The sequence below is a fragment of the Physella acuta genome, unplaced genomic scaffold, assembly GCF_028476545.2.
Source record: "Physella acuta isolate Inbredline_101_S28 unplaced genomic scaffold, ASM2847654v3 ptg001258l, whole genome shotgun sequence".
In the NCBI taxonomy this organism is placed as follows: Eukaryota; Metazoa; Mollusca; class Gastropoda; family Physidae; genus Physella; species Physella acuta.
The window spans coordinates 1-12,703 of NW_026732773.1; the positions used below are offsets into that span (position 1 = coordinate 1).

The 12,703-nt window shown below is 39.5% G+C and overlaps 1 protein-coding gene across 1 annotated transcript; it reads left to right on the forward strand.

The window, feature by feature from the left end:
- The first annotated feature begins 710 nt into the window (after positions 1 to 710).
- LOC131957698 (carbonyl reductase [NADPH] 1-like) lies at positions 711 to 11,246 on the forward strand. Its single transcript, XM_059322442.1, has 8 exons — positions 711 to 731; positions 4,491 to 4,572; positions 4,786 to 4,964; positions 6,059 to 6,171; positions 7,193 to 7,321; positions 8,275 to 8,416; positions 8,831 to 8,894; positions 11,012 to 11,246. Exons 1-8 carry the CDS (start codon positions 711 to 713, stop codon positions 11,110 to 11,112), a joined length of 831 nt encoding a protein of 276 aa, XP_059178425.1. The 3' UTR covers positions 11,113 to 11,246.
- Positions 11,247 to 12,703: the final 1,457 nt, after the last annotated feature.

Here is a 12,703-nt window from a genome sequence, read left to right on the forward strand (position 1 = left end):
ATATATATAAATTGATTATATGTATATATATATATAACATCTCACTATATATATATATATATAGTGTTATATATATATTATATATAATATATATATATATATATATATATATATATATATATATATATTATATATATAATATATATATAACACTATATATATATATATATAGTGTTATATATATATATATATATATATATATATATATATATATATATATATATATATATATATATATATATATATATATATATATATTATATATATTATATATATATATATATATATATACATATATATATATATATATATATATATATATATATATATATATATATATATATATATATATATATATATATATATATATATATATATACATATGGCGCCTTTTCTTGACTCGGCGCTCCCCCTAACCCGAAAACCTGTATACGACTCTGATCCTCCTCCGCACAGTGTAATAATCAATTACATAAGAAATACATAACAGCTGACCCATAATTTCTTTTATTTATCGTAGCCAATTAATTCTTTTTCATGCGTCATACAAAGTCTCATTAGAATGTTAACTAGCGGTATGTGTTGAGACATTTGGCTTAACACAAAGACGTGAGTTGCGTGTCAAAGCAGTGTTAGTTTTTTAACTGCCGCTGACGCTATTGGAAGTTATAAGACTTGCGAGGTCGGTCTATTTACCGTATCAAGAAACTATGTGTAAACGTGTGGCTGTGGTTGAGTATCTTTTTTATAATCTATATATACAATTCTCTTCTTGGTGACGTTAAAAACAAGCTGTAAGCGAGCCTTGCAGTCCCCTCTCTCTCCTTCTCTCTAGGCATATCACATGGTCTGGCGAGCTGTGGTTCACGCTAAATGTTTACAATCGTAGAGCCGGGTTTAGTGACGGCTATTTGGGGCAGACAATTTAGTTTGAAATGATTTTAAACTTAGGGGAGGTAACTAAGAGGGGGCTGCTTTCAGGGGGTAGGGGTTGGGCGAAAGGAGGGGGGGGTATCGTCCTTAACGAGCTACTGATAGTGTTTTAAAGCAAATATTTTCAGTGGCAGCATTGGTACTGTCGAATTCACAAATTATGAATTACTGTAAAAGTAGAAAAAACAACAACTAAATAGCGGCGGGTCGGCTCGTTTATTTTAATTTTGATTATAATTAAAAATAGTTCCACATCCAGTATTAGCTTAGAACTGAGTGTAGATTTAGCAGTAATTGCATCTACATCAATTGGAGAAGTACTCCACTTTTGTCAATGTCCTTCTTCTTCGGCATTGGAGAGGATTTCCTACATAATTAAATATTACGCATTAATAGGTTATGCGCCATATATTATATGACTCCGACTTCAGCCTGAGAGTTTTTTCTCGCTTTGCTTTGTAAGTACAATCTGCAAGGCAGTAGTTGTATGATGGTGGAATTTTCTCTCCTACCCGGATGCTCTATGTCCCTAGCGAACGAGCCGTAACAAAAAAACAATAGTGGAGACCATTAGGCGATAGGATTATCAACCCTGATTTCCTTTCGGCAGCTTCTGCAACCGAAGCTGGTACCAAAATTGTTGCATGTCTTTCTTTTGGACTATATCAGCAAAGCTCGAGAGAGTGAGTTCTGTATTTAATGCCGTGTTAGTGTTACACTAGTGTTACTCGCCAGTCGGATTTCTCTAGACCAGAGGTCTCCAAACTACGGCCCGCGGGGTCCTCTCAACCGGCCCGCGGTTATTTTTTGTCCAAGGAAAAAAATGTTTCAGGTGGCTGAGGAACTTTGCCCAGAAAATTCAAAACAATTTGAAAATGTAGCTTAGGGTGCAAATACCATTGCCCGCCGTGTTACAGACAGTGGTGAAAACGTTGTGACTCAAATAGTGAAAAATGCAAGCAAGGTTCGCCATTTTTCAATTGCAATGGATGAGTCGCTAGACAGCTGTTCCTCCACTCAACCTAGTGTGCTCATTAGAGGTTTGGATGAAGACATGAAAATAACACACTAGTTTGCTTCGCTACATTGCATGTATGGCGCTGTTACCTGAGAGAATATACTCAATGAGTAAACAAATTGCTGATTATAACTAGGACTGTTACCTGAATTTTGATGGAGGAAAGTACATGATTGGCGTTAAGAAAGGCTTGGTTGGAAAAGCGAATGAGAAAAACATTCTACAACCAATGTCCCTGCACTGTATTATTTGCCATCAAGCTTTGTGTACTAAATGCATGGACTATAGCAGTGTACTGAATCATGTGATGAAGATGGCGAATTCAATAAGCTCACAACCATCGATCCGCCACCCCGAAGAGGTGCCTGGAAGAAACTCTGGCCCCCGAACTGATATTTGGTAGTTAATGCAGCCCTCGGGCTGAAAAGTTTGGAGACCCCTGCTCTAGACCTTAAATCTGAGATATGTAACTCAGATCGAACTTAGCGCTAAACAAAAGGGAAGTTTTATAAACTCTAGTTGTGTTCGCAACATTTTCTTGGGGTTAGCGTTGTACCTCAGGGTAGGCGTCTTACTTAAGGGTTGGCGTCTCCCCCCAGGGATGGTGTCTTACCCAAGGGCAGTAGCGTTACAAGGTAGGGGGAGCTCAGGGTCCGCACCAGGGGACATGTAGGACGTATCACCAATGCGAAAAATGGTAACATTTATTGTCAAAACCATGGTTAATCTTGAAAAAATAAAATAAAATGGCAGGCCGAAATAGTTGACATCAAACCCAAAATTATTGGAGGGTGGGGCGCCAAACTTAGTTACTGCACTAGGTGACACCAGACTTAGTGACGCCACAGTCTCAGAGTTGGCGTCTTACCACAGAGTTTGCGCCTTACTCCAGTGTTGGCGCCTTACTGTTGTCGTCTTACTCCAGTGTTGGCGTCTTACCGAAGGGTTGGCGTCTTACTCCAGGGTTGGCGTCTTACTGTTGGCGTCTTACTCCAGGGTTGGCGTCTTACTCCAATGTTGGCGTCTTACTCCAGTGTTGGCGTCTTACTGTTGGCGTCTTACTCCAGTGTTGTCGTCTTACTGTTGGCGTCTTACTTCAGTGTTGTCGTCTTACTGTTGGCGTCTTACTCCAGTGTTGTCGTCTTACTTTTGGCGTCTTACTCTAGGTTTGTCGTGGGATCGGCGTGGTCGAGTCGGTAAAGCTCATGGCTGCTAAACCGAAAAGTCTCGAGTTCCAACCCTCGTGCAGATGAGGCTCGTTAGCTGGGGACAGCAACTCTTCTAGGAGAGACAACTCCAAAATCAAACAACTGTTGCCTTGTAGTTTGTTCTTGGTTGGACAAATGCTATGGAAGCAAATCCAAAAAGAAAAACTGCCTGAAATTGGAGTCAATGGCCTCAATGGCGCATAACCAGATGACACGTATCCTTAATTGTGTTGGAAAGGTGTCCCTTCCAACACTAAAATTAAGAACCAAGAAGAAGAAAAAGAAGTAGGGTTGTCGTCTAAATCAGGGTTGACGACTTAGTGTTGGCGTCTTACTCCAGGGTTGGCGTCTTACTCCAGGGTTGGCATTTTTACTCCAAGTTTGGCGTCTTACTCCAGGGTTGGCGTCTTACTCCAGGGTTGGCGTGTTACTCCAGGGTTGGCGTCTTGCTCCGGGGTTGGCGTGTTACTCCAGGGTTGGCGTCTTGCTCCGGGGTTGGCGTCTTATTCCAGGGTTGGCGTCTTACTCCAGGGTTGGCAGTTTACTCCAAGGTTGGCGTCTTGCCCCAGGGTTGGCGTCTTACCCCTGGGTGGCGTCTTACCCCTGGGTGGCGTCTTACTCCAAGGGTGGCGTCTTACCCCTGGGTGGCGTCTTACCCCTGGGTGGCGTCTTACCCCTGGGTGGCGTCTTACCCCTGGGTGGCGTCTTACCCCTGGGTGGCGTCTTACCCCTGGGTGGCGTCTTACCCCTGGGTGGCGTCTTACCCCTGGGTGGCGTCTTACCCCTGGGTGGCGTCTTACCCCTGGGTGGCGTCTTACTCCAAGGGTGGCGTCTTACCCCTGGGTGGCGTCTTACCCCTGGGTGGCGTCTTACTCCAAGGGTGGCGTCTTACTCCAAGGGTGGCGTCTTACCCCTGGGTGGCGTCTTACCCCTGGGTGGCGTCTTACCCCTGGGTGGCGTCTTACCCCTGGGTGGCGTCTTACTCCAAGGGTGGCGTCTTACCCCTGGGTGGCGTCTTACCCCTGGGTGGCGTCTTACCCCTGGGTGGCGTCTTACTCCAAGGGTGGCGTCTTACCCCTGGGTGGCGTCTTACCCCTGGGTGGCGTCTTACCCCTGGGTGGCGTCTTACTCCAAGGGTGGCGTCTTACCCCTGGGTGGCGTCTTACTCCAGGGTTGGCGTCTTACTCCAAGGGTGGCTTCTTACTCCAGATTTGGCGTCTTACGCCAGGGTTGGCTTCCTATTCCAGGGAAGGCTTTTTACTCCAGGTTAAAGAATCTAATGCTAAACCACCTAATTTGTATTCACGGATCATTCAAACTCAACTCATCAGGTAACAGGTGCCAACAAAGGCATCGGTTTCGCTATCGTTCGAGCCTTGTGTACACACTTTGACGGGGATGTTTTACTTACCGGTAGGTTGAACTTATACAATAATGTTGGCGTACAACTAAAGATAACTAGGAGAATTTCACGTCATACATTGCCAGGAAAATTTTTGGATAATTTAAATCAATTATTTGAGATGTTTAAAAGTCTTTAAAAGCGTACTATTATTAAGAGGAGGTGAAACTTACATAAACGTGTTTGTATATATTTACGTTAGGCTTATTTTTATATTTCTACAGCTCGTAATGTAGAGCGTGGTACCAAGGCAGTTTCAGATTTGGAGAAAGAAAATCTGCATCCTAAATTCCACCAGCTGGACATAGATGACCATAACAGTGTTGTAAGAATTCGTGACTTTCTGAAAGAAAACTATGGAGGTCTGGATATTCTTGTAAACAATGCTGCAATTATGTACAAGGTTATTTTTTTTCTTTCTTCCTTTTACTTTCTCATATATACAAATTATAGAGAAAGTCTTGTAATCGTGCCAAAAAAAAAATCGAGATTTTTGCAAATCTCGGCGTTTTACAGCTCCCTGAGTCGGAAAAACATAGTTTTGCAATGTTGTCCGTATGTCATTGTGTTGGATGTGTGTGTGGATGTGTGTCTGTGGTTGTATGTCTGTAAACATGATAACTTGAGTACCGTTACAGCTAGGATGATGAAATTTCATATATAAGTATTATATCAAAATCGTAGATCCGTGTCAACTTTTGAGCGATTTCCGATAATCGAAAGTGGAACTTTTTCTACTTTGAATTTTTCAAAAGCCTATAACTTCAGCACTATTTCAGATAGATAAATGAAATTTCACATGTAAGTAAAATATCTAATTCTCTTACTTCTATCAAATTTGAGTAATTTATGTTGACCGGAAGTAGTAATTTTCGCTATTTCCGATTTCTCGAAAAACGACGGTGTATTTATAAAGTACTAATAATATTCCGCACTATTATGCACTTTTTATTTGGCGTTCACGTAGTGTGCCATTCTTTTTTCTACGAGATTTTATTCTTTCTAAAAAAGTTTAAGTATGTAAAATGGATTAAAATGCATGTCAATATCCCGAGTTGCCATCCCCTGTTGTTTCATATAAGAATATTCGAGAAAGTTTAGGGGAGATCACTCCCGGTTTATTTTTCTTGTGCACTAAGCGTTTTTAGTTTTTTGCATACAAGTTGATTTAATGTTTCTTTTAAATTACATACAAGATTATTTTATTCTTTTGTCATCGTATACAAACTTACATAAGATGGGTGGCTGTCTATTGAAATATTACATAACTTTATATGCGGTTGGAGGGAGATCTTTTTTTCCTTCTAATATATCAGTCTAATCGCTTACACAGGATGATAGAGTATTAAATTGTCTATTCAAATGTGGTTTCATTGCATGGGAAGGTAAATCTGTATATTGTGTTTTTTAAGGAGCTATGCCGTCTTATGACGATAGGGTTAGGAAAATTTACAACTGCGTGACTCCATTGATGGTTGAGATCTTTATCTTCTACAGCCAGAATCAACCGCTCCATTCTCTGAACAAGCTGATGTCACAACAAAGACGAACTTCTTCAACACATTAAATGTTTGTCACGTTCTCTTCCCTTTACTTCGGACACAAGCTCGGTCAGTGAAGTTAAAATCCACAGTTCAAACTAAATTATTATGAATTTTATTTTTATTTTTTGTTTTTACTGTTACACAATCGAGTTTGAAAACAATTAAATCAGTAGGAATATCTTAAAGCCTTGCGTCCGTTTATTTTCTAAACGTTGTGTGAAATTCAATAATTCAGCTTAAAATTAGCTTTTCCAAAAATATTCTACCCATTTTTGCGTCTGCCTGCTGCCCTGCCTCCTTAGCTACGCCACTGTTGACTCTACTCCAGCGTACTTTTCCTTCTGGATTTGCATCCATAGCAGTGTTTATTCCAGACTTTTTTCTCCGGGGGGGAGGTGGGGCACTTGAAATTTTTTTTTTTGGGGGGGGGGGGGGCGGTAGACTTTCTTCGGGGGGGGGGGGCGGACACTGTTAAAAGTATATATTTTCTATATAAATTATATAAATATCATTTCGTTCGGGGAGGGGCGGTAAAAAATTTGCCTGGAAGAAACTCTGATCCATAGGCTGCGTCCATTCCACACCAACAACAAAAAAACGACAAGGCATCAGTTGTTTAATTTTGGTATTTTCCATTCTAGACGAGCTGCTGTCCCCAGCTAACGAGGCTCATCAGCCGGGGGTTTCAAACTCGGTTAAGTTAGCAATCTTACATTATCCCGCCCTACCAGGCCGTCCCCCAATAGCAACCAATAACCGCGCATTCATCCTGACAACGAAGTACTAAATCGGTTCCCAGAAAAATGCCCAAACGGGAAAAAAATGCGCATTCGAAAACTGCGTTAATAGAAGAATGCGCAAATACAAACTAACTATACTGATGCTTTTTCATTATGTCATATTTCGCAGGGGAGTGGGGGGGGTGTTTTCCTATGCTACAAGTGGTCACTTTTTTTTATTTTAGATTTTCTTGCGCACATTTTTGTGGGCAGTTTTCCGTTGCGTATTTTGGAGACATTAACAATTCGTCAAGAAGTATTTCTGTTGCTTCCCATACATCGCTGAAATATTTTTCTCTCTGCAAAAGGGTAGTGAATGTGTCCAGTCTTAAGTCATACACGGCTCTGTCAATGTGTTCAGAGGAAGTTAAAGCCAAGTTCACTGCCCCTGATATCACTATGGATGAGCTGACCTCAATCATCCAGTCATTTGTTCGGTAAGGAAATTACAATGCCATGCCATGTATCTCTCTTTTTAACTTTATCGTATACGAAGTATAGAGAAAGTATTGTAATCGTGCAAACATAAAATCGAGATTTTTTCAAATCTCGACGATTTACACCTCCCTGAGTCGGAAAAACATAGTTTTGCAATCTTGTCCGTATGTCTATGTGTGTGTGTATGTGTATATGTGTGTGTGTCTGTAAACACGATAACTTGAGTACCGTTACAGCTATGCTGATGGAATTTCATATATAAGTATTATATCAACTTTGTAGATCCGTATAAACTTTTGAGCGATTTCCGATAACTCGAGTACTATTTCAGATAGATAAATGAAATTTCACATATAAGTAAAAGATCTAATTCTTTGCCTTCAATCAAATTTTGAGTAATTTCGGTTGACCGGAAGTAGTAATTTAGGCTATTTCCGATTTCTCAAAAAACGCATGTGAATTTATAAAGTACTAATAATATTTCGCACTATTATACACATTTTATTTGGCGTTCACTTGGTGTGCAATTTTTTATACTACGAGATTCTATTCTAATTTTAAAAGTTTAAGTAATTAAAAATGGATTTAAAATATTATCCATATCCCGAGTTGTCATCCCCCGTAGTGTTATATAAGAATATTCGAGAAAGTTTAGGGGAGATCACTCCCGGTTTATTTGTTAAAGTTAACGCAAAGGCTTTGTTTACGGTTGTTTTGTTTATTTTTTAAACATATTTTGCAAGAATGCGCCTACTTCTGTAAGATGTTATGTAATAATTTAAACGAAAAACTGGAATCCCCAAAGAAAGAGGAAAGTAGGTAGGCTAAAACAAACATGGGAATGGTTTTAACTCTCGGCAATTTCCTTTCACATCTTCTAATTAAATACGTAATAACGACGAACTGTGAAAACTAGTGATGGTAATTACAACTGTTTCATTTAATTCGTTAGTTTGGCTCAGGACAACAAACACCAACAGGCAGGTTTTGCTGACACAGCTTATGGCATGTCAAAGGTCGGTGTCACTGTCATGTCAATGATTCAACAGAGGGAACTGGACAAGAAAGGCTGTCAAGATATTGTTGTCAATGCGGTAGATATGAATCTTCTCCTGTCCATTTTTTCCCGAGGGCCTCAAATATACATGCTCCTTAGCACAATTGAAAGTAATCAGAAATCTTCAGAGTGCAATTTGGACACTGTAAAATACCCTTTCGGACTGCCCCATAGGGCAGGTGAAGTAGAGTTCCCCTATTTCAGTGACCCCAGCACATGAAGGGATAGTGAGGTCATCAATATTCACAGCCAATACTTCAACCCAGGATTCGAACTCGAGACTTTCGGGTTAGCAGTCGAATGCTCTACCTACCGACCACGCCGTCCAACAATCCGGCTACTGTAAGATGCTTATATTTGGGTGGTGTGGAGCATAGGGCCCCGGCTACTGTAAGATGCTTATATTTGGGTGGTGTCAGTTGAGTGAAATAGAAAATATTTGATGTTCCAGTGCACGCCTGGCTACGTGGCTACCGATATGACCAGCTACCAAGGAAACCTGACTATTGACCAAGGTAGCCTCCCATTTTCTCTAAAGACAGTACTCATGCTCTCTATATATCTATCTGTCTGTCTGTCTGTCTGTCTGTCTGTCTGTCTGTCTGCCTGCCTGCCTGCCTGCCTGCCTGTCTGTCTGTCTGTCTGTCTGTCTGTCTGTCTGTCTGTCTATCTATATACTACTAAAACTCAAGTTTGTTATACATGTTTGAATTTTTTTTTTTTTTTTTTTTTTGTCCGTTTGGTTACAGGAGAGAATCTGCACTATGTGTAGAGTTGTAAAAATGGTAATAAGGGAGAGAACAATTTTTGTTTTCAGACAGACTGTTAATCACAAATGTATTTAAAGACGTTAATTAATGTATTGATTTATTCATTGGTAGATTAACCACATTAATTATAAAAGTTTAAAACAATGGCTTTACTTTGAGGGAATAGTGACGTCACATGATTTATTTACTTATTACATCAACAATGGCGGCTTCCATCGAAGATTTTGTTGCCTCTATTCAGATGTATAAACCATTATTCAGCTAAATTTCTGTCGGCTATAGCTTTAATGATACGTCAGTTTGCTATTTTTATTACGTTCCAACACTTATATCAATTTTTAACTGTCCTTTTCATTTTAGTATACAATAAATTTCTCTAGACATGTAGATTCTAGATCTAGAATCTAAATATCAGCTGTCGAAGAAAGTTATTTATAGAACTAGATCTAGAATCTAGGTAACGTTTCCCTTTCAAACCTGACGGTCTATGGGGCAAGTGAAGTAGAGTTCACTTGTTTCTGTGACCTCGGCATATGAAGAGATAGTGTGGTCAGCACTATGCCCAGCCGCCTTTACTTTCCCTAACGTGAGTTAGGTACCCAGCAGAGTTGGGTGGACTCAGGGACGGTCTACTGACTTGAACCCGGATTCGAACTCGAGACTTACAGGTTAGCAGTCCAGCTCTCTCCCTTTAGAATCTAGGTCAAATTTTGTTGGTTTGACCCGAGAATCTAGGTCAAACCAACAAAATTTGTTAAAAATACAATCCATTTAAAATCAGAATACATTTTTGAGTTTCTTTATTAAACTATTTTAATCCTTAAATATTTGATATAAATCGTTGCTTTTTAGCTTCAAGAATGAAAGTGATTTATCTATCTAGGGTCTAGATCTAGATCTAGCAAGAGTTACGGCAAAAACAAGACTTAATCAAACCAGTCGTAGAATCTAGATAATACATATCTAGATCTAGATAATAATGAGTTTCTATACTAAACTATTTGCGACCTTCATTAATTTCTATAAATCTTTGTTTGTTTTGCTATGCAATTGGCTAATTTAAGATAAAATTTAATTTGAAAGTTACTAATCTAGATCTATAGGGCCTATGTGCGTAAATCGTTTCATAAGGAGACTCAAAGAATATAGCACAAGAAAACGTCAATGACGTCACGTGTCTAGATAGCTAAGTTGTTAGTGTAATAGGTTTCCATGCGGGACGCGTGGGTTCTAGACACATCATGTCATTGAAAAAAAAATTATGTCTTTTTGAATGTGGGGTCTGGTTATTTTGTGATGATAAGTGACAGACCTGATGTCAATTATGGATGACCCCCGAAACCCACAGTTATCTAACTAGATAACTGGTAAACTAGTATTCTACTAAAACTCAAGTTTGTTTAATTGTTTGAATATTTATTTTTTTTGTCTGTTTGTTCGTTTGGTTACAAGAGAGAATCTGCACTATGTGTAGAGCTGTAAAATAGTATGTAGGTAGAAAACAATTTTCTTTTTCAGACAGACTGTTAATCACAAATTAATTTAAAGACGTTAATTAATTTGTTGATTTATTCATTGATAGATTAACCACATTAGTTATAAAAGTTCAGAACAATTACTTTACTTAGAGTGAATAGTGACGTCACGTGATTTATTTACACCGAAATCGGTGTTTTTAAAAGATAAGTGACAGACGTGATTACATTTATGGATTACCCCCGAAACCCACAGTTATCTATCTAGATAACGTGTAGTCTAGTCTAAGACTAAAACTCTGATTAGCTGATTTAACTGAATATTGACCAAAGTAGTCTATCCGTTCAGGTAAGTGTAGCTGAAGGTGTACCTTTGTTTCCACACAGGTGCTGAAACACCTGTCTATTGTGCGCTGCTGCCTCCAAACATTGACAGCCCCAGGGGATTTTTTATTAGCGAAAAACAAGTTATGGAATGGAAGGCTTGAAAATCACATGAATCTGCCTTTTAATTAACATTGTTTATTTGTAAAGGATTTTTAGCGCAATTTCCATTCTGGAGAATTGCTTTTATTAACTCGTCTTTTCTGGGAATGGATGGATGTGTGTTCGCAGCTTTAAGTCGTATCTCCTCCCCAACGAAGCAATATCGAGGACTAGTTCCAAAAGCAAATTTGTTAAGCAAGTTTCGAGGATGATAGTGGGCCCAAAAAAATTCCGGAATTCCTTCCTGGATTTCACAGAAAAGCCAAAAAAAACTCGAAAAATGCAGTTTTTGGCCCATATCTCGGCAACCAGACCACTTAGCGACTTGAAACATTTACCAATCGATTCCTGCCATAATTTAGAACAATATTGCCGAAGAAAGTTTTCAAAAATATCCTTTCGTTCGGTCACAAATTTTAAAATTACATAAACACCTACAAACCGATCGTTCTCCTAGCTTGAACGCACCCCAGCATTATACGTCAGAGCTATTTTTAGATAACTTAAGGAAGTTGCGCTAAAATTGTCACTAGACTTTTTAATTAACTTGTTTTTTCAGGAAAGGGTTAATAAAAATATTTAAATTACTTTTGGTTTGAAATGTTCTTTTACAATTTCATTTATTTATTTGATTGGTATCATTTCAATTGTACGTATTTTAAGTGGGCGTAGCACAAAATGCCGACACCCAAAGGCCTACAGGGACACAAGGCCGACACCCAAAAGGCAAGCTGGACATAAAAGCCGAAAGAACAAAACACCGATATAGACTCGGCGTGGTCGAGTCGGTAAAGCTCATGGTCGCTAAACCGAAAAGTCTCGATTTCGAACCCTCGGGCAGATGCGGCTCGTTAGCTGGGGACAGCCACTCTTCTACGAGAGACAACTCCAAAATCAAACAACTGCTGCCTTGTAGTTTGTTCTTGGTTCGACAAAGGCTATGGAAACCAAAATTGGAAGATTGTGTACCAAATGTTGTTTCCTTGAGAATACAATTTACACTTCCGGTGTCCGTGGCTAGTTGAAAGGGAAATTTTCAAAAATTGAAATTAATTACAGGGGCGGAACTACTATACCGCCATACACCACAATGCGGCGGCGGACAAACTTTTCGATTTGCGCCCCCCCCCCCCCCCCCTCAAGATTTCGATTTGCACCCCCCTCGACCTTTCAATTTATTTTTCCAACCCAATTTGGCACCCCCTTAGGTCGGCGCCCGGGGACATTTGTCCCACCCCCCCCCCCCTCGCTACGCTACTGGGTCATCCTGTTCATATCCAAAATGACTATGATAAAAGTTAAAAGGGAAATGCAGGTTTTCTCAGTTGAAAAAAGAAAAGACATCTTGTAGTTACCCCCTGTGATGGCCACTACTGTCCCAACTCCAGTTTTGTGACACTCCTCCCCATGAGTATAGTATTTAGATAGACCTGTGTGATATACAGCTGGTTTCTGTTATCAATAGGGTAAAACTGTAACATAGATTTGTATTTTATCTGTAATTTTTATTTTCATTTTAATGAAAAAAACATTAAATTCCTTTTTCAAACCTGACGATCCTTGGCAAGTGAAGTAAAGTTCACCTGTTTCAGT

Excerpts from the sequence above, each read along its gene's own strand:
- LOC131957698 (XM_059322442.1), top strand. The coding sequence starts at position 711 with ATGTGTAAACGTGTGGCTGTG. Across the intron at positions 7,322-8,274 it reads ATCATCCAGTCATTTGTTCG|TTTGGCTCAGGACAACAAAC; the intron begins GTAAGGAAATTA and ends TTAATTCGTTAG. Across the intron at positions 8,895-11,011 it reads AAACCTGACTATTGACCAAG|GTGCTGAAACACCTGTCTAT; the intron begins GTAGCCTCCCAT and ends GTTTCCACACAG.